This window comes from Myotis nattereri, assembly GCF_964212035.1.
Source record: "Myotis nattereri genome assembly, chromosome: 1".
NCBI lineage: Eukaryota > Metazoa > Chordata > Mammalia > Chiroptera > Vespertilionidae > Myotis > Myotis nattereri.
Window position 1 is genome coordinate 91,823,947 of NC_138075.1, and position 22,219 is coordinate 91,846,165.

The window sequence follows — 22,219 nt, forward strand, 5'->3', positions numbered from 1 at the left end:
TCATAAGAATACATCTTTTGGAAAATAAACATAAATATGTGAAAACTCACTTTACAGGCTACCTTGAAGGAGTGGTTTTTACAATTATATAGTTCTCAAAAATTGTAACTATTAATATTTTTGGTGTTTGCATAATATTCTGATATATCTTTACTATTAAAGGGAACATATTATAGCACTATATACTTTGTTCAAAGCAAGTTTATTTTAGAGCTACATGTAATAAAAAAGAGGGCTCATCATGAAAATATAAAATTTGAAGTAAAGCATTAGTTACAAAAACAACCAACTGATATCTGGGAGTCTTGTTATAGAGGGTAGAGTGGAAAATAGGGGAGAGGTGCAGGGTTGGGCAAACTTTTTGACTCGAGGGCCACAATGGGTTCTTAAACTGGACCGGAGGGCCAAAACAAAAGCATGGATGGAGTGTTTGTGTGAACTAATATAAATTCAAAGTAAACATCATTACATAAAAGGGTATGGTCTTTTTTTTTTTTTTTAGTTTTATTCATTTCAAACGGGCCGTAGTTTGCCCACGACTGGGTTAGGGCCTCTTAGATTAGGCTACAGTTGAGGTCTCCGGAAAGGGACCTCACTTGCTGGGTGGGTGTTTGCTAAAGCTGGATACACTTCATTCTCAGTTTCACAAGAGTAGGGAACGTGGTCTGTTTTATTCATTGCTCTCTCCCTGGTCCCTAGCATGAAGAAGGTGTTCTGTAAATATCTGGTGACTGAATAAATGATATCAGTGAAAATGAGCGTGTCCTCAGCCAGACCGAGGAGTGTCCACACATTGGCCTCCCAGCAGACAGAGCACCAGCCATTCCCTCCTTGGTTTCAGAGATTACTGGAAAGTAGGAGAATACTCTTTCCCTCCAAAGATAATTTCCCCCTCCCCCACTTATACACATGTGAAGGTTTCCATATTTGTAAGTGCATAAAGAGTTCTATATTTTCTGCCAAATTTTTCTCATACCACCATGCTGATACACACAACCTCCTTTAGCTGGAATACCCTTTATTTATCTTTGATTGAGCAACTCCTACTTGTTTTTTGAGACTCAGCTTAGACATCATGTGTTCTAAGAATCCCGACTACCCCCATCCCTCAATTTGGGTTAGGCCTCCTATTGTGTACGCCCATCGCTTTGTCTGCTTGTGTTTTGAAAATTTTCCAAGCTAGGTAGTTTCTGAAGAAATTAAGTAAGTAGTTTAGAACTAAATAACCTATGGCATCACATCATATATTATTTGGTCTCAGAAATCAGCTGGCTGTAAAATGTAGTTGATGCGATTTGTCATTGTTCATTATAATATGCAGTTGTTTATCAGAGCCAGAAAAAAAATTGTTTTAAATTTCCCATTGAGGTACCTATCTATTTCAGCAGTAGTACACTGAATGTACATTTTCCCCACTTACATCAGTAATTGATTACCTGTGCAACATAAGTTAACAAGCACCATTTTTTTAATCTATTCCAGTGCGGTTTTTGTGACCATTTTAAATTGAGGCCTCAGACCTGTATCTACTGACCTGCCCCTAGTTTTGATCTGACCTGGGTAGTGACCAAAATTTGAGAAGTAGTGAAATATCATTATAACACTTTAGAGATCAAAATCAATGTAGACATGTCTTTAAGAGATGAAACCAGAAAACTAATTTAAAAACATATTCTCTGTTTATGTTGTTTATTATATTCAACAAATGAGTGAGATCATGTGATACTTATATTTCTCTGACTGGCTTATTTCGCTTATCATAATGCTTTCCATGTCCATCCATGCTGTTGCAAATGGTAAGTGAGAGTTTTCTTTTTTACAGCAGCATAGTATTCCATTGTGTAGATATACCACAGTTTTCTAACCACTCATCTGCTGATGGGCACCTAAGGCTGTTTCCAGATCTTAGCTATGGTGAATTGTGCTGCTATGAACATAGGAGTGCATATGTCCTTTTTGATGGTTGTTTCTGATTTCTTGAGATATATTCCTAGAAGTGGGATCACTGGGTCAAGTGGGAGTTCCATTTTTAACTTTTTGAGGAAACACCATACTGTCTTCCACAGTGGCTGCACCAGTCTGCATTCCCACCAGCAGTGCAGAAGGATTCCTTTTTTTCCACATCCTCGCCAGCACTTGCCATTTGTTGATTTGTTGATGATAGCCATTCTGACAGGTGTGAGGTGGTATCTCATTGTTGTTTTGATTTGCATGTCTCAGATGATTAGTGTCTTTGAGCATGTTTTCATGTTTCTCTTGGCCTTCTGTATGTCCTCTTTCAAAAAGTGTCTATTTAAGTCCTTTGCCCATTTTTTGATTGGATTGTTTACCTTCCTTTTGTTAAGATGTACGAGTTCCCTATAAATTTTGGAGATTAGGCCTTTATTGGATATAACATTGACAAATATGTTCTCCCATACAGTGGGGGTTCTTGTTGTTTTGTTGATGATATTTTTTTTTGCTGTGCAGAAGCTTTTTATTTTGATGTAGACCCATTTGTTTATTTTCTCCTTAGTTTCCATTGCCCTAGGAGCTATATCATAAAGACATTGCTACGACATATGTCTGCTATTTTGCTGCCTATGAATTCTTCTAAGATTTTTATGATTTCCCATCTTACGTTTAAGTCTTTTATCCATTTTGAATTTAGAAATAGAGACAGAGAAGCATCGAACAGACTGTCAAACTTCAGAGGGAAGAAAGGGGAGGGGAAAGGTGGTAAGAGGTCAACCAAAGGACTTGTATACATGCATATAAGCATAACCAATGGACAGAGACACTAGGGGGCTGAGGGCATGTGTCGGGGGTGGGGAGGCTGGTAGGGGTGGCTGGGGAGAGGTCAATGGGGGGAAAAGAAGACATATGTAATACTATAGGTAATACTTTAAACGATAAAGAATTAAAAAATAAATTAGTAAAACAAAAAAAAACATTATCTGTGGTACATTTACACAATGGAATACTATACACCTATAAAAAATAAGGATATCTCTGTCTGGCCATGATGGCTCAGTGGTTGACCTATGAACCAGGAGGTCACAGTTCGATTCCCAGTCAGGACATATGCCCAGGTTGCGGGCTCGAGCTATGATTCTCTTTCATCAGAGATGTTTCTATCTCTCCGTCTCCCTTCTTCTCTGAAATCAATAAATATATATTAAAAAATAAATAAAAAGAAGGATCTCTTGTCCTTTGAGACAACATGGAGGGACCTAGAAATTATTATGCTAAGCAAAATAAGCCAGGCAGAGTAAGGCAATTATCACATGATCTCACTTATATGTGGAATCTAATGAACAAAATAAATTGGCAGGAAGAGACGAACCAAAGAACTTGTATGCATATATGCATAACCCATGGGCACAGACAATAGTGCAGTGAAGGTCTGGAGAGGAGGGTCAGTGGGGGGGGGGGGGGGGCGGGGAGAAAAAGGAGGTCATCTGTAATACTTTCAACAATAAAGATAAATTTTAAAAAGTAAAAACATATTCTATACCACCTTTCCAAACTTTGACACACTGAGGTCAGCAATGTGGAAAATGAAACTTCTTTTAAAGTTGGAGCATGGCACCTTGCCCTCTCAAAAGTGTACAACACCATATTATTAATTAACTTTTAGTATTTTAGGAAAAAATCAGAAACCTTGCCTTCAGAGCAATTGGATCATCAGTAATAATATCCTAAAGATTAACTTCATATGACACTGATAGCAGGAGGCTATTTCTCTTCCACCCACCAGCCATGTTAGGCAAAAAATATATATAAACATTCCCTTCAGAACACCACAAAGTAAAATAAACAGATCATCCCAATATTGCAAAATCCAGAATTTCTACCTCGAATCTGGCACATTTGTAATCTCTTTCCATGCTGAAAACTTCATTCTTTACTCTCATACTTTTTAAAAAATTTTAACCTTTTTGATGTAGGATGCATCTTGAAGAAACATTAATATAGTAGAATGCTTTGAGTCATCAGCTCTTATTTGATACTTGGGAAATAATTTATGACTTTCTAAAGTGAGGCTATTATCTTCATAAGTCAGTCAGTATTAAATTTAGTATTAAATATTTAGACAGAGATATATGCCAGAATTTTAAAAAAAGTGTTAACTTTCTTTAAAATCTGTAAGTGTGAAGTAAATGTAAATTTAAAGAAATGAGCCTCTTTTTAGAAAGATCCTAAGCAATTATCAAGTATTCTCATAACACTTAAGTCTGAAGATATTTCTTCCTTATTTAAAAACAAGAAACTATCATTTTTTTCTTGCCTAGTTAGGAGTTAGATTAAGTAAAATAAGGAAGCCTAAGACTCGATAGATAATTTAAAAGGTCAAGATGTAAAGAAAACCCAACCTTTACTATGTTGAACAAAAAGCAAAAATCCGAATGTCTTCTGATTTTTGTAGCGCATGTGGCCAACTCTCTAGCAACAGAAACTCTGCAGCCTTTCCCACAACAGCAGCTGCAAAGCGGGGGAAGCAAGGCTGGTGTGGGGTTCAGTAAAGAGAAAGGGCCTAAGCTGTTTTGATTTGACATCTCACCAAGGAGAGAAGTTTAGTGGTAATTTGTTTTCCTTCTCCCTTTTAGGTGACACAGTACTGATTGAAATGAGCATTTTAAAAATATGAATTCTTCTTTGGTCTTTTTTCCGAACAAGACACTTAAGAAAATGAAATCCAAATGCTTTTATACCTACACACTATACTGCTGAGCAGGTTATTTATGGAAGAGAAGGCAAGATAAAGTTGCTTTTAAGAGTCCTTTAATATATCAGTTTGATAACTAGCAAAACACCTTTACTGCCATTAAATATTTACCAAGACTTGGCTTTGTGCAGGGGGGCAGTTTAGTGCAATACATTTAACTCTGTGCAATGCCATTGATTAGCTATCAGAAGGACATAGTTAATAAGTAACTTGAGGTATTACAGAGCACTCCACATTCTTGTCAAATCTTTTCTCTGAAGATGACCTAAAAAAAAATCCAGTTACAACCAACATTCACCCCAGCAATGATTACACAAGCACGGCTATGGAAGAAATAAAGGCCAGCCAGATCAGTTGAGCAGTACTTGGGCAATCTTTCCTAGTGACTGTTGTCATTGCTGCTGGACTTTAGAACTGAACATGTTTACATTTAATTAGAAAGGACACACAGTTTACAGCACAGTAGCTATCAATATCGGATCAGAATTGATTTCCGCTTTCTCCCCAGTGATTGCTTCCTTCAAGCTAATTAAAAAAGGCATATAACCAAAATGACTCACATAAATTTTAAAGCAAAGTAAACAATATTCCCTGGAGACCAAAACAAAAGTAAATGACATTCATCCTGATTATTAGGTACTTTTTTTTTAAAGAATTCTGATGTCTATAAATGTGATATAAGGCATGATTTAGTGTTATCCGACTGCTGATAAACCAAGCATTCCCTTTTGAAGAAACCTGAATGAATGCTTTATTGAGTAGTTAGCGCTCAAAGAAACAATAACCTTACTTTTATCTTTATAATCCCTAAAGCATGTAGATAAATCAGTCTGAGAGAAACTCGGGCTGATTTTATTCCAGTCTTCATTTTTCACATAAGATACAGAGAAACAGCTAATAAATAAATAAATAAATAGATAAATAAATAAGTAAATAAATAAATTGATTTCCTTTTAAATACGGTGATTAGAGCACATGTGAAATTTGCTAAAGTTAAGTAATTATCCTAGTGTGTGAATAGCATTTCTTTATAATTACCACAGCCAGAGGCAAGTTATGATGAGATATTTTCTTATAACTCTACTCACTATAAAGAGACTTGCTTTTATCAAACAGACTGTCAAACCTCAGAGGGAAGGTAGGGGAGGATGGAAGGAGGTGGGGGTAAGAGATCAACCAAAGGACTTGTATGCACACATATAAGCATAAGCAATGGACACAGACAGTAAGGGGGTGAGGGCCTGTGCTGGGGGGTAGGAGCGGGCGGGGAGAGGTCAATGGGGTGAAAAGGAAACATATGTAATACTTTCAGCAATATAGAATTTTTAAAAAGGAGAGAGAGAGACCTGCTTTAAATTTCATAACCTAATATTTATTGGCAATTACACTAAATTATGGTAAAAAATGATTTTAAAATTAGAGAAATAAGGAAAATCTGAAAGATGTGGAGGTTACCTCCAGAAGAATTATGTCACAGCCCTCCTTCCTTATCTATGGACCAGCCATGGCATGCCACATCTAGAATGGAAGGCCCTCAAGATGTAAGGAAATTCAGAGTGATTCAGATTTCAAGCTGCCCTTAAGACACATTCATTCATTCATTCACAAGTATTTGGTAATCAATTCTTTTAGTTACTTAAGATACAATGGTGAGCAAAAAACTCTGTGAGATCATACATTTTTATTTGCCTCTGTTACTATTGTATCCCCAAGCATTCACTATGTACTTGGCACTAAATATATAGTTGCTCAATAAATATTTATTGAATGAATGACCCCTTTCAAGGATTATTTTACTGCAAACAGTTGTTCACTCAGCCACCGGGGGTCCTCCAGTAGCACTTGTTTCTAGTATTCCAGGAAAACTACTGAAATTCACAATGGTGCTATAGCAATGAGAGTCTATTTATTTAAATTCTTTTTTGTTTAAAGTATTACATATGTCTCTTTTTTCCCCCATTGAATGAGAGTTTATTTAAATCCCCTTCCAGAATAGAATAACTTATGTAAGTTAGTTTTGCTTTTATTTCTTTCTTTTCTTTTTAATCTTAAGCTTTTTATTACTCTTACTGCCCACACGCAGTCAATCTGTAAGCCTTATTGATTAACTACAGACCAGTATTAGACATCCATAGTTTATATTCTCTGCAGGGCTCACAACAATCACAAAGATTCTAGTCAGCCATGGGACATAAAAAAATTAAGAACTACATGATGCAGGCCTAAGGACCAGTAATAATTAACCAATCCCATAAATATGTATTAAAAACTTTTCTAAGCACTAGATGTCAAATGGGTGAAAGGGGAGAGGCAATTGTTTGATATCTATCCAGTTGAAAAGTTAGAATACTTTAGGAACACATGAGAGGATCACCTAAACTGGACAACAGGTCATATTTCCTGGAGAAACTCAAATCCAAGCTGAGACCTGAAGGATGAGTAGAACTAGTTAAGTAAAAGTGGGTAGAGTCAGTGTTCTAGGGGATGTTCATCTTGGCTGGAGTATAGAGGCAAATAGGTGAATAACGAGCAGTGAGCTGGAAGGCAAAGCATGAAGAGCACTGTAAATGATGCCTACAGAATTTGGGGTTTTTTTTATTTTATTTTGATTTTATAATTTATTTTTTTCTTTATTTTTTTTAACCATCACCATTTATCCCCCTTATACCCTCGACCACCTCCACTCACGCCCCTCCCCCCTATCTAAAGCATTTGGACTTTATCCTGGGAACAGTGAGGAGTCTTTGAAGAGTTTTATTCCAGGTAGTGATGCCTTCCTAGTTGTGCTTTAGAATATTCATTCAAGGCAAAAAACAAGGGAAGGACTATTGCAGTAATCCACTTAAGGAAATAATAGCAGGCACTCTAAATTAAGATAATGGTAATGGGGCTAGAAATAAACAAAAGATCCAAGGGAGATTTAAGTTTCAATCAAAAGGATTCATTAAATTGTGTGGTGAGAAATAGATGTCAAAGATGATGAATAGGTTTGGGGCTTAAACACTGATGGTGCCCAGTGAGAGGGGAGGAAGAGTAAAGGCTGATTTGGAGAGGAGAATAAAACGAGATGATGAATTCAGTTTTAGGCACATTGAATTGCAGATATTTGCAGAATGGTCAAGTGCAGATGTCTACTAGATGGTTATGTATATCTGGTGCTCATTATAGAATACTGAGCTGAAGAGAAATACTTCCGAGTTAGGAGTCATTGCTATATAGATGAGTAAAGGCATGGGAGTGGGTTGAAATCAAGTGAGAGTGGGTAGAATGAGAGGTGAAGACACACCACCAATAATTAAGGGTTGGATAGAGGAAAAGAAGCCCCAAAAGGGGATTGAGAAGCATTAAGAAATACTTTTGACAAAACAGGAAGCCAGAAGTGTGTTTTCATTGAAAGCAGGGAAAGAACACCTTTCCATGAAGAATTGGCTTTAGATTGGTGGTCAAATAAGATAAAGATTAAATTGTCTTTTATATTTAGCAACCAGATCATTGAAGCAGTTGTGGACAGAGCAGATTTGAGAACCATGAATAGAATTTGAGAAGGTGAAGGCAGCAAGCACAATTTGATTCAAAAGGAGGTGATCCCAAACTAGGTCCAAGAGAAATCCCATCTTGAGACCATACTGGAATATCTTTAGAACTTAGTGAGTCAGAATCCCTAGCAGAAAACAAGCAAACAAAAATCTTCATAAGTAGTATATATGGCCCAAGCAGCTAAAAGGTGAGTTCTGGAACTTTAATTTCCTAAATTTGGGACTCAGTATACTTCCATGTTTTCTTGAAATTCCAGAGCTGTCACACTCAGAGAAGGAACAAGGGAAGTCTTACCAAATAGAGGCTCTTTGTCCTATCAGGTCATGGAGATACACAGAATACCCACAGCCAGAGCAGTATTTTAGAAGACAAATCTTATTACCCTCTTTAAAATCCTCCAGTAGCTACTCATTTGCCTTAGGACAAAGACCAAAACACTTCTTATGTTCCAGAAAGTCCCTATGTGACCTAAGCCCCACCACCACTTTTTCACTGGTCTCTTAACACTAACACTAGCTAACTAACTTCATTTACCTCCCGGGCCATCCTTTCTCTTATTATAAGGCCTTTGCACATGCTCTTCCCTACCCTAGTCTTCCTCTACCCTTTCTCTAATTATCAGGCATACCTACTCTGATCTTTAAATCTCAACTCAAATATCACATCCTTTTCTGTATAGCATTTATAATTTGAAGTGTGTGTTTAGTGACCACACTAGCACTAGCTCCAGCAAAGCGCCCATCATCTGTAGTCATTCATGTGAGGAAGGGAAACAGGTCTTGAGGTATCAATGCAGCCACCCAGTTCCAAGTAAAACAAAGCACATGCTTCCACTATGCGTGTACTGACTGACCCCTTTATTCAACAAGTCAGTAACAACTGGCTATTCAGCAAAACCATGTATCAGACACTCTGCACTTCTAATGGTCTCATAAAATGAATGAGAGTTTCTGTTGTTCCACATCCTCACCTGAACTTGGTATTGTTACTTTTTTTTATTTGGTCATTCTGATAGTTGTATAGTGATATCTCATGGTCATATTTCCCAATTCCTTGGTGATATATGATGTTAAGCATCTTTTCATATGTTTATTTGTTATCTGTATTTCTTCTTTGGTGAGGTATCTGTTCAGATCTTCATTCATTTTTTGAGTGGTTTGTTTTCTTATTCTTAAGTTTTAAGTTCTTTGTATATTTTTCATACTTTTCCTTTATGAGATATGTGTTTTGCAAAGATTTTCTCTTAGGCTGTAAGTTGTCTGCTCATTCTCTTACAGTGTGTCTTACAGCAGAAAAATAAATGTTTTTCATTTTAAGATCTAATATATATACTTTATAGATTATGCTTTGTTATATCTAAAACTCATTACAAACCCAAGGTTACCTCAATTTTCTCCTGTTATCTTCAACAAGTTATATAGTTTTTCATTTTACTCTTCAGGCCCATGATCCATTTTTAGTTACATTTGTTAAAGGTGTAAGTCCTCTGTCTAGATTTCTTTTTCTTTTTTTCTCTTTTTTCTCATGGATGTCAAGTTGTTCCAGCACCATTTGTTCAAAAAAGGCTATCTCTTATTCATTGAACTGCCTTTTCTCTTTTGTCGAAGACCAGTTGACTATATTGGTGTGGATCTATTTGAGGGATCTCTATTTTCTTCAGTTGATCTATCTGTCTATTTTTTCACCAATGTGATGTTATCTTGATTTCTATTCCTTCATAATAAGTCTTGAAGTTGGGTGGTGTCAGTCCTCTGATTTTGTTATCCTTCAATTGAGTTGGCTATTCTGGACCTTTTGCCTCTCCATATAAATTTTAAAATCAGTTGTCAATATCTAAAAATAATTTTCTGGGATTTTGGTTGGAATTGCAGTGAACCCATTGATCAAGTTTGGAAAAATTAACATCTTAACAATAGCCATGCACATGGAATATCTCTCCATTTATTTAGGCCTTCTTTGATTGTTTCATCAGAGTTTTCATCATATATATTCTTTACGTATTTTGTTAGATTTATATCTAAATATTTCATTTTGGGGAGTGGTAGTAAGTGGTTTTGTGTTTTAATTTTAAATTGCAATTGTTCACTGCTGCTACATGGGAATTCAGTTGACTTTATATTAACCTTATATTCTGCAACCTTGCTATCATCGCTTATTAGTTTTAGGAGTTTTTGTTGTTGTTTTGTTTTGTTTTGTTTTTGTTGAGTCTTTGAGATTATCTACATAGATAATCATGTCATCTGTGAACAAAGAAAGTTTTATTTCATCGTTCCTAATATGTATACCTTTATTTCCTTTTCTGGTCTTACTGCATTAGCCAGGATTTACAGTACTGTGTTGAATAGGAGTGGTGGGAGGAGACATCCTGATCTTTTGGAAAAGGCATTTATTTTCTCACCATTAGGTATTATGTTAGCTTCAGGCTTTTTGTAAATGTTTAATAATATCAAGTTGAGAAATCTCTTCTCTATTTCTAGTTTGCTGAAAGTGTTAAAAATCATGAATGGCTATTGGATTTTAGTCAAATGCTTTTTCTATATTTATTGGTATGATCAAATTATTTTTCTCCTTTATACTGTTTGGTGGTGGATTACTTTAATTGATTTTGAATGTTGAACCAGCCTTGCATATCTGGAACAAATCCCAGATGGTCATAGTGCATAACTCTTTTATCTATGTTGTTGTTTTGATTTGCTAATATTTTGCTGAGGATTTTTGCATCTATATTCACAAGAGGTATTATTCTGTAAGTTTTCCTTTCTTCTAATGTCTTTATCTGGTTTGGTATTAGGGTAATACTGATCTCACAGATTGAGTTAGGAAGTGTTTTCTCTGTTTATGCATTCTGTAAAAGATTGAAGGGCATTGGTATTACTTCTTCCTTAAATCTTTGATGAATCCATCTGGGACTGGTGTTTTCTTTTTTAGAATATAATTGATTATTGATTCACTTTCTCTAATTGATAAAGATTTATTCAGATTATTTATTTATCCTTGTATAAATTTTAATAGCTTGTATCTTGCAAGGAACTTGGTCCATTTTATCTGTTATTAAATTTGTAGATATAGAGTTCATAAAATTCTTTAATTATCCTTTTAAAAAAATTCTTTATTGTTGAAAGAATAAAGGTGGCATGCAGGATGCAGCCGATCAATGATTCTCTCTCATCATTGATGTTTCTCTCTCTCTCTCCCTCTCCCTTCCTCTCTGAAATCAATAAAACTATATTGTTTAAAAGATAAGGAGAAAGGGAAGATGAATAAAATAGATGTGACTCTTTTATAATACTAAAGCCCACTTCTTCAAATGGAGCGTTTAAGCAACACTGTTCAATAAATACTTTTTATATGCTTCCTATAGAGAAGCCACTGTGTTAGGCCTTAGACAAAGAAGAGTAAAACATGGTCCCTTCCTTCAACAGTATTAGACTCTAGCAGGGAAGATAAAACAAGTATACAGTAGCTATAGAGGATAGTATAAAGCGATGAATATATTGAAGGGATATGGAACTAGTATGGAAGCTCGGAGGAAGGAGTGTCAGGGTGCAAGCTTTGGTCAGGTTGTGGAGTGTGCCTCGTGATAGCTGTGGCAGTTGACATGGATCTTGTGTAGTGACACGGGAGAGACAGGGAAAGAGCATTCACCTGGAGGCAACAGGGTGAGCAGTAATCCAAACTGAAAAGTGTGAGGGCATCTTCAAAGAACAGCTTATATTTCCATTTGGCTAGAATGAAATTTTTTCTAGGGCAGGAAGGAAGAAGTCTGAAAAGAAAAGGAGACCAGAATATTGGAGCACCTTGAGTGTCAGGCTAACACTTGGGACATCACACTAGAATTTTATATCCAATGAATTTATCCTGCAAAAGTGGAAGAGAAACAAAGACTTTCTCTAACAAAAACTGAGGGAATTTGACGTCTGTATACCTTCCTTGCAAGAAATGTTAAAAGAAGTTCTTCAAAGAGAAAGTAAATCACATAGGTCAAAACCTCAGATCAAACTAATTGATACGGTAAATGAGGAAATAAGAACAGACACTGTCCTCTCAGAAAATGTATACTTAGGACAAGGAGGCACATACTTTTGCCTTTCATACTTCCTTTATCTTTATTTATTTTAATTCAGTAAAAACAAGCCAAACCTGCCTCTTTTTTTTTCTTCAGAAAAATTTAAGAATGTTATCAGTTAAGTGATAAAGGTTAGGAAAATTAGTTTACCTCTCCCAATTCATAAAAACCTGTAGAAACAGGCAACAGTTTTTCATCAAAGTATTTATAAAATGTCTGAGTATTGTATAAGATTTTATACAAAGTTAATTATTTCTTTTAAAAATCATACATGTATGAATGCCTGTTCTTTGGCAGGTATTGCACTAGATACTTTCACATGGATAGGTCACCTAGTTTTGTTCCCATATTACCTCCATGGGATTTTTTCTCATCGTTTTAGAGTTGAGGAGATTAGTCCTTAAATGGATATTTTTGTCAAGGTCATGCAGAGTGATGGCAGAACTAAAATCTGAATCTACTTCTTCAAAGTCCAACCCAGAATCTTTCCATCTACACCACATTCGGCATTGTTGACACATTAGAGTGGACAGTTCTTTGCTGTGGGGTCTGTCCTCCACTTTCAAGATGTTTACTGGTATCTCTGGCCTCCCACGAATTGCTAGCAGCATCCCCACCACCATTTGTGACTACCAAAAATGTCTCCTAGGGAAATAGTTAGGACCACAGACATGAGGGAAAAGATCCGGAGACACTGAAATGATTGGATCCACTGCGGCAGGCAGCACAGGAAATGGTGTGCTGTCTCATTTGCTGTGGATTAGAACTATCATAACATGAAAGTACTAAGCAAAAACAGTTTTAAAGTCTTACTTTCTATTCTAAAGTCAAAAAATTAAATTTATTAAGAATCACATAATTTTAAAACTAGAAGAGTTCATTGAAACTTTATATTACCTCATTACTTTCATAAAAATCAGGTAATTATCCTATGGCAGTTTTTGTGAGCCATGCTGTTGGTTACATGCTTTGAAAATTCTGAGAGGATTAATGGCTATTCTGTCATTGTTTTATCATGATTCTTACAGTAACTTAAAATATTCCCCATACAATGCCATCTAAGTGCCAATAAATTAAATGCTGTTATGCAGAAAATGCATCTGATGATCAACAACTTTGACAAGAAGTTAAATGTGAGTTACTCTGTGAGAAAAAACTAAACAATGTGGCCCTGTTGTCAGTTTAGGAAAGAGAACTCTGAGGGGGAAAGCAGCACGGAAACAAAAACGTGCTTCAAAGACTATCTTCTATGTAATATAAAAGGCTGTTATGCTAAGTGTCCTCTGACCGGTAGCTATGACTCGCGCTGACCACCAGGGAGCAGACGCTCAATGCTGGAGCTGCCGAGCTGCAGTGACTTGGCAGCCGTGGTTCTTGAGTGACACACCCCAAAACCAGAAAGGAGGGAGCCCGATTCCTTACGGGCTGTATGATTCCACCTTCGGCCGTGGGTTATGTTGTTGCTGGGGCACTGTCACCCTGAATCTGGTTTACTGCACGCTTGCATTTGCATTCCACATCCTGTACGACAGCAGCTTTGCAGAGTGCCCTCTAGCATTCCGGGACCCCTCTGTGGATGTAGGAGAGCCAGTTTTGGCCTGATCCCCACAGGCCAGGCTGAGGGACCCCATCTGCCGGAGGGACCTCGCTCACTCCGCAGACGCCCTTCGAGGCGCCGTGCCACCCCAGGTGCAGCCGGCAGGTGAGAGACTTAGGGAGGTTGGCTCTAGGGCATGTCTGGTCCTTCTCGCCCAGCCCCGCCCTGCTGGCCACCTTCTAATTAATTTCCTTTCAATGTGCACAAATCTGTGCACCAGGTCACTAGTAGGTTTATATATGCTGAGAATGGAGCTCCTGTACTTCACCTTGTTCCTACAAGAAAATTATAAACATTTTGATTTTTTTGAAGTTCTTAAGGAACAAGTTTTTTCCGTAAAATAAAATTGCTCTGTGTAAATGGAGCATTAATATGTTGGAATTGGGAAGTAAACCACAAGCTGAAACTGAAAAAAAACTACAAATTGTTTTAAGTTCAAAGAAGGAAAAGGTTAGAGTTAATGAGATCATAACAAAGAAGGAACATAGGAGTTTAGATGGAAGAGTCATAAAAAAGGTTTAGCTGAGAAAGCAGGATTTGCGCTGAGACCTGGTTTGTCAGGTAAAGGAAGCAAAGGCACTCTGTACAAATACCTCAAGAGGGAAAAGCGTGGTGTACTTCAGAAGCTAATGTCGGGCAAAAGGTGAGGAGGTACAAGTGCTACCGGGCCGTGTAGCTCATGGCAAGTAGCGAGGAGAGGGCCTGCCCAGGGATAAAGGCTGTGGGTTCAGATTCTAGCTCTGCTAGGCGTGTGAGGTTAATTAAATTACTTGCCTCTGTTTCAACTTATTGTCAGTAAAAAAAAAATAATTTGGACAGGACTTCTCATAGGTTATGAGGTTTAGCAAGTTAAAATAGTAATTGTTTTCATTTTTTGAGATTTATCCTGAATGCAATATGATGCTATTGCAGAATTTTAAGTGGCATTATTTAATTTATTTCTTAAAAGCTTACACAAATAGAAGCAATTGTTTCTATTTGTGAAAGTCTGGATGGGAATTTAAACATTTCCAAGGAATTTTAAATGATGAGTAGCTTTTTGAGCATTAAAGTCACAGGTTCATCTGAGAGCAAAATCAGGTATAAATTTGACCAAAAAAAAAAGAAAGATTAAATGATAGAAGAGTAGGAGGTGATGAATAATTAGGGAATTAAGTCAGGACACCATGATCTTAATGATGAGATTTTGAAAACTGAATTATGGATTCTTAATATTTAATTGGTTAGAGTATATTGAATAATGATTTAGATACCATACACAAATGCAGAATTCCCTGACAGCCCACTGTGAGCTCTAAGTGAGATTATGTATGTGATATTAAAATATAAAGGAATGGGGTAGGCTAAAGTTTTTTAAGTAAGACACAAGAAGCACTGCCAGTAAAGAAACAATTATAAATTGGACTTCAGTAAATTAAGAATTTACTTTCATCACAAGACAACATTAAGAGAATGAAATGTCACTGCAGCCCTATTAGAATGGCTGAAGTTAAAAGGACTGCAATGCCACGCTAAGGGAGCATGTTTGAGCAACTGGAACTTCTACTTCGCTGGGAAGAGTGTAAATAGCTATGACCACTTTGGGAAACTGTATGCAGCATCTACTAAATATAAACGTACTACACACCCTATGGATAGATTCTTTTCCAGAAATAAGTACTGATATCAGTTATAGCTCAATAAAGCTGGGGGGGGGGGGAGAATGAGTACTTAGGTCCATCAAAAGACATGTACATGAATGTTAATAGCAACAATAGTGAAATCATTAAGTAAATTGTTGGATATTTATAGAACAGAATAATTTATAACAGTAAAAATAAACTATATTCAACTACAGGAGGAATCTCAGAAAACCTGTGTTAAGCAAAAAAAAAAAAAAAAAAAAAAAAGACAGACAAAAAGTTCAGAAACAGGCAATGCTAATCTTAATAGAGGTCGGACTGGTGATTACATTGGGGGAGGGCAATCTGCTGGGAGGGAACACTGGGAGCCAACCTTCTTGTGTTTTGTTCTGTGTTTTGTTCTTTACATTTTGTCAAGCTGAATACTTTAAATTTGTACACTTTATGTAATTTAAAATATAATTAACAATTAAAATATAAATGATAGTGTTTTAAATGTTTAAAAACGTAAATAGACTTGTCTTTTTAAAGATTTTTGTTTTGTTTGTTTTTAGTTTCTTTCTATCTTGGGTCTTTCAAATAGACAAAGGCGGTGGGCTGACGGAAATTGAAGCTGGAATAGGAAGGATGCAGAAAGTGTGAAAGGGCATAGAACAGGAAAATGGACAGGAGACTGGTGTCTTTAGACATATGGGATGATAGAACTGAGAAGAAGTGAAATAAGGTGAAATCTATAAAGATCGTTCTTTACACTTACCATTCTTATTTTATATGTAGTAATCAGTTGCCCACAGTTTAGCATCAGTCCTTCCTCGTAAGAACTAATTTGAATCCTGAAATGATTTCTTTTAGATGCTAACTGTCCCTGTTTCAAGTCCTCTGACACCTTCTCCAAAGTGAGCACGCTGGAAAGGCTTGTAAGGTTACTTAAAAGAAAGGAAGAAGTTTATAATTACTTTAGTTTGAACAGTTGTCAACAAAGTATCATAAGAGGTATTCTGCCAGTGCCAAAAGTTCCCTGACTAGCTTTTGGCAGCTGCAAGAATTATATTACTTTCTTTCACATTATCAATCTGTAATATATAGTTAGGTTGTTTTACTTTAAGTCTCCCATTGACATTTCTTTTATATGCATATAATGAAATGATTTTATTTCATAAAAAAGAACATCTCCTGTGTGGATTTTAAATTTTCGTTATTAAATATTTATATTTTCAAAATGTCCTTATTTAATTGAGTGAGGTGCTTGGTGCCATTTCAAAATAACCTCAGGTGGTAGGTGTAATGACATATCAAAAATTTGACCTTTAGCATTTTAGGATTCTCTTTTTATCTGCATTTTCTTCTGCATTCAGTCTTAATTTATATGCTATTTCTCTGTAACTTAATGAATGGATATAGTTGACATAAGATTCATTAATGAAAAGAAAATGTATCAGGATACATATTATTTCTGTGCAGTCTGACTAATGATTTTAACTTCATTCATATCTCAACTAGGACAAGTAGAAAATTCTTTGTCTGAGGCTGATTGGTATTTGTATAAACCTCATTCATTCTCAGTAAGTGCTCAGCCCAATAGACCTGGATCTACTAAACTGAGGATGCCCACTCTCTCACTTCTCACTTATTTGCAGTCAGATTATTATACTATTTTATTAACCTAGAGATTCTTTATTTTTTAATTTTCTGCTTTTCCTTTTAAAGAAAATTGAATGTCATATTTACAGGGATACAATTCAGTTAACATCTTGCAGCATCTTTTTGTATGCCGTGGTAGCATAGATAATTATTTGTCTGGGTAGCTTTCAGCCTAGATGCAGAGAAATGGAATAATTATCATGTATAATATTCTAATATAAAAATTATTTTCATTTACTCATCTAAGTATGTCTTTATTGATTTTTAGAAATGTATATTTCTAACTAGGGATTTTTGTTAGACGGCTTATTGGTCAGTCAGCCTACATATTTATGTTTAAATTATCTATTTTTGTATTTTCTCAGTTTACACAAATCTTTATCCCAAGAAGAAAATCTGAAGGATCAGTTTAACCATACCCTTACTACCTATGAAGAAGCTTTAAAGAATAGAGAGAACATTGTTTCCATCACTCAGCAACAAAATGAGGAACTGGCTGCCCAACTGCAGCACGCCCTGGCAGACCGCGTGAACCTGGAATCAGAGCTGCGGCTCGCCGTGGAGGCCTCCCGGGCGGCCGATGACAAGGTTCAGAAGTGAGTAAAATGACCTCGCACTATTTCGAAAGCATGAAACAAAACAAAAACACTCCTTTTTAGCAACTAAATAATATATTATTTATTACTCAGGCTATTAATACTTTAAGACAAAAGTTTATTGAGCCAAATAAACTCTTTTTGACTGTCTGTCATATCCACGTTTGGGATCAAAAACCATTTACTTGGGAATCATGGTTACTGTTTAGGGCAAACCATTTTTATTTGATATCTGATCTTCATCAGTTCATGGAGGCCATACTATTAAAATCATTTCATAGATAATAAAGTTATTAGCAAGGGGAAGAGGCAGTCAAATTTCCAACTTGATTCATTTAGCTTCAAGATAATCCTGCTTGAATCCAGATCATCTGTGACCTAGTAATCTGAGACCTCTAGTCACACAGGATAAGGTACAGTGTAATTAATTTTCAGTATTGTTCTTCTGAAGTATTCAGTACAGCTTTTCACAGTGCATAATTGTATTTGTTTATTTTCAATGATCTTTGCATTTTTTATTAAAATTTAAATAAAGCTGCATAATAAGTCAGTCCTTATTATAGCCCACAAAATGTTAATAAATAATTTACCAGACAAGGAAGTCACTTGTCAACCTATGGGACTTGAACACTGTAGCAGAGTTTCCTAAGGTAGCTTTAATGTAATGGAAATGTCATTTTAACTGAGCCCTTCTTTATGGATTGTTAACAACATTACATCATTCACATACCTAATCACCTTCAATTTCTAATACATACATTTTTCCATAACAACTTTATTTTTTTAGTTTCACAGTATGAAGAATTAATGTTAATTTCAAAGTTTCTTATTTCTCACCACTTTTTATTTGAAAATAAGTCATCTCAACCATTTCCCCAACACTCCTGAAATTATGTTTTAAGTACTAGCCCAAGGTCAGGTAAATCTGTAGTCAAGACCATTTTAAAACAGATTAGGAATTATGCATGTTAATCTGTGCTATCAGTGTGCCTTAAACTTTTGATTTATAGTATTCTGTTTTTTATAGATTTAAAGATTAGATTTATATTCAGTCAGAAACTATACCAGTTATTCACAATGTACAATACCATTCTAAGAATACCAAGATATATAGATAGATCTCACTTCATTGTAAAATATAAATCAGTAACTTTTGACAGGACCTGATTTAGCTCTGTTTGTTTAAAGTCTACAAATAATTACAAATTTCAAGTGTAATTATTTTTACATTTTTATGTAATTCTTTATATGTAATCTTTTAATTTCTATAGATAGCTAAAATTCCCTACAAGTGTTTCCCAGAAAACAATTAGATTTCTAAAAAAAAAAAAAAAATCTTTGGAAATGTTACCATACCAACCTTTTATTTCTTAGATCTCATCAAGTATTGTAATTTTTTGAAGAAATAACTTTGTACAACAAGAAGTAGAAATAACATCATCTCAGATAATGCTTTAAATTGAATAAATTTAATCTTTTGAAAATGTATTGCCCTTATTCCTCACATTTAACCTCAGTAGATTAAAACTTTTTAGTGGAATGGTGTCAATTCATTAAAGGAGTTTAAGTGCAACAATTATGTCATTTGTACGAATTAAGTGTTAAATTCTAATTTAAATGTTTAATCTTTTATTCCGATTTCCAGCAATAAGACCTAGATGAAATTTTGTCAGGTTTTTCTTTTCGTATTCAATCCATTTTATTTCACTTTTAATTTCCCTCAATTGGGCAGTGTATCTTCCCTGCACTTAATGTGCACCTCAGTCTATTTTATTGGATTTAAGAGGATAACCTTCCAGGAAACCAATTTATATTAGTTTGTTAGATGGTATTAGTATTCTCTATCCAATCTTAAATTTATAGTATTAGAAATTATTTATGAAGGTCCTTTGTAAACATGCCAGTATTCCAGGCAGTAATTACAATGTAAGCGAAGATGTTCATGTTTCCACCTTCTCCCATCAAAACCAAATTTCTTGAATAACTAATCTATATTCACTACCTTGAATTTTTTAATTCCCATTTACTCCTCTGCTACTCAATGCACAATGGCTAGTTCCTAGTTCCTCTACTGGAATTGTTGTTCTTAAGATTATCAGTAATTTCCTAACTGTTAAATGCAATGGGCCACTTCTAATTATATTTTTATTATAAAACTAATATATGATCATAGTAAAAAATAAGAAAAGATGGTCATATATCTTCAGCAATATCACATAGTGGTTTAAAAGCTCAGGTTCCGATTCAGAATGCACAGGTATGTGAACTTTTACATTTTATTTTAAAACACTATTCTGATGTGGACATTAATAGTCCTACCTCATAATAAATGGTGATAAGTGGAGATTTGTCTTCGAGTGGAGGACACACAATACAGTATACAGATGATGTGTGTAAAATTGTGCATCTGGAACCTGTAAAATTTTAACTAGTGTCACCACAATAAATTCAATAAAAAAGGAAATATAATAATAATTATGAAATGAGAAAAACATTGATAAGATCATTCCTGTAATGCTTTTAGAACAACACTTGTTACATAGACCCTCCTTCTCTTACCATCTTACTCCACAACGCACTCTCTCCTTCTGCAGGAGGGCTCTGCCTTCTCAAGACTGAATGCCTTTGTACATGTAGGTCCCTCTGTTTGGAGCCTTTTATTCTTTTCTCCCATGAGAAATTTACTCATCCTATGAGATTCAGTGCAACATAGAGGATAGCGACACGCTTTGCAGTCTAGTCAGACAGACCTGCGTTTGAATCCCTGCTTTTCTACTTATTTCCTGGGAGATTGGGGGCAATAACCCTAGAAGCAAAAGTTCCTCAGTTAAAAGATTCAGACAGTAATACTGGCCTCGCAGGCAGGATTAATGTGAGGAATCAACTGGGTAGCATGTAAAATGCCCAGTTCAGTACCCTTTTTTTTTAAAAATATATTTTATTGACTTTTTTACAGAGAGGAAAGGAGAGGGATAGAGAGCTAGAAACATCGATGAGAGAGAAACACCGATCAGCTGCCTCCTGCACACCCCCCACCGGGGACGTGCCCGCAACCCAGGTACATGCCCCTGACCGGAATCGAACCTGGGACCCTTCAGTCCGCAGGCCGACGCTCTATCCACTGAGCCAAACCGGTCTCGGCCAGTACCCATTATTTTATTATAAACATTCTATAAGTTACATTATTAGTATCATCATACTCATCAAACTAGCAAGACTAGTTCAGTGTCCTCTTCTCTACAAAGTCACTCTCTTCTTTGTGCTTTCCTAGTATTTTTGTTGAAAATTACTCCCTAGAAAATCAAGCTCCCTCCTGTATTTCCTCCCTCAGATAATGATTTTCAGCAATTTCAATGCTGTCCTTGTTCCCTCACTCTTTCTTACCATTTGCATTCACTTTGCCATCAATCTCTGTTTTGTCTTTTGTATTTTTTCCAAGCTCTGTTTTATCTGCTGCTTAAGCGTCTCCTGACTCCCTTCACTCCATCCTCACACATTCATTGCGTTCATTTGGGCCTCATCGTCACTCATCCAGACTATCATAAAACTAGTTTGCCTGCCTGTGGTTCTCTCAAGTTTACCTTCCTCACTGCCACCAAAGTTGATTTTTCTAAAACATTAACCAGGTTATATTACTTTCTTATTTAAAACTAGAGGCCTGATGCATGAAATTCATGCAATAGTAGGCCTTCCTTCACCTGGCTGCCGGCACCGGCTTCCCTCTAGCACCTGGGACCTGGATTTCCCTCGCAGCCCTGGCTTCGTCAGAAAGATCATCCAGAAGGACGTCCAGTCTAATTAGCATATTACACTTTTATTATTATAGACTAGAGGCCCGGTGCACAAAATTCGTGCGGGGGGGGGGGGGGGGGGAGAATGTCCCTCAGCCCAGCCTGCACCCTCTCCAATCTGGGACCCCTCGAGGGATGTCCGACTGCCTGTTTAGGCCCGATTCCAGTGAGATCGGGCCTAAACAGGCAGTCGGACATCCCTCTCACAATCCAGGACTGCTGGGTCCCAACCGCTTGCCTGCCTGCCTGCCTGATTGCCCCTAACTGCTTCTGCCTGCCAGTCTGATCACCCCCTAACCACTCCCCTGCCAGCCTGATCGACACCTAACTGCCCTCCCCTGCCGACCCGATTGCCCCTAACTGCCCTCCCTTGTCAGCCTGGTCACTCCTAATGCCCTCCCCTGCTGGCCTGGTCCCCCCAACTGCCCTCCCCTGCTGGCCTGGTCCCCCCCAACTTCCCTCCCCTGCCGGCCTGGTCCCCCTCAACCGCCCTCCCCTGCAGGTCTTGTCCCCCCCAACTGCCCTCCCCTGCAGGCCTTATCCCCCACAACTGCCCTCCCCTGAAGGCCTGGTTGCCCCTAACTGCCCTCCCCTGCTGGCCTGATCACCCACAACTGCCCTCCCCTGCCAGCCACCTTGTGTCCACATGGGGGCAGCCATC

General features: G+C 36.7%; 1 protein-coding gene across 1 annotated transcript in view; it reads left to right on the forward strand.

The window, feature by feature from the left end:
* MIPOL1 (mirror-image polydactyly 1) overlaps window positions 1-22,219 on the forward strand; it is a 341,867-nt gene that overhangs the window by 271,242 nt on the left and 48,406 nt on the right. The window contains exon 12 of the mRNA XM_081094826.1: window positions 17,537-17,767. Coding sequence (XP_080950952.1) covers window positions 17,537-17,767 — 231 coding nt within the window. The remainder of the gene's footprint in view (window positions 1-17,536; window positions 17,768-22,219) is intronic.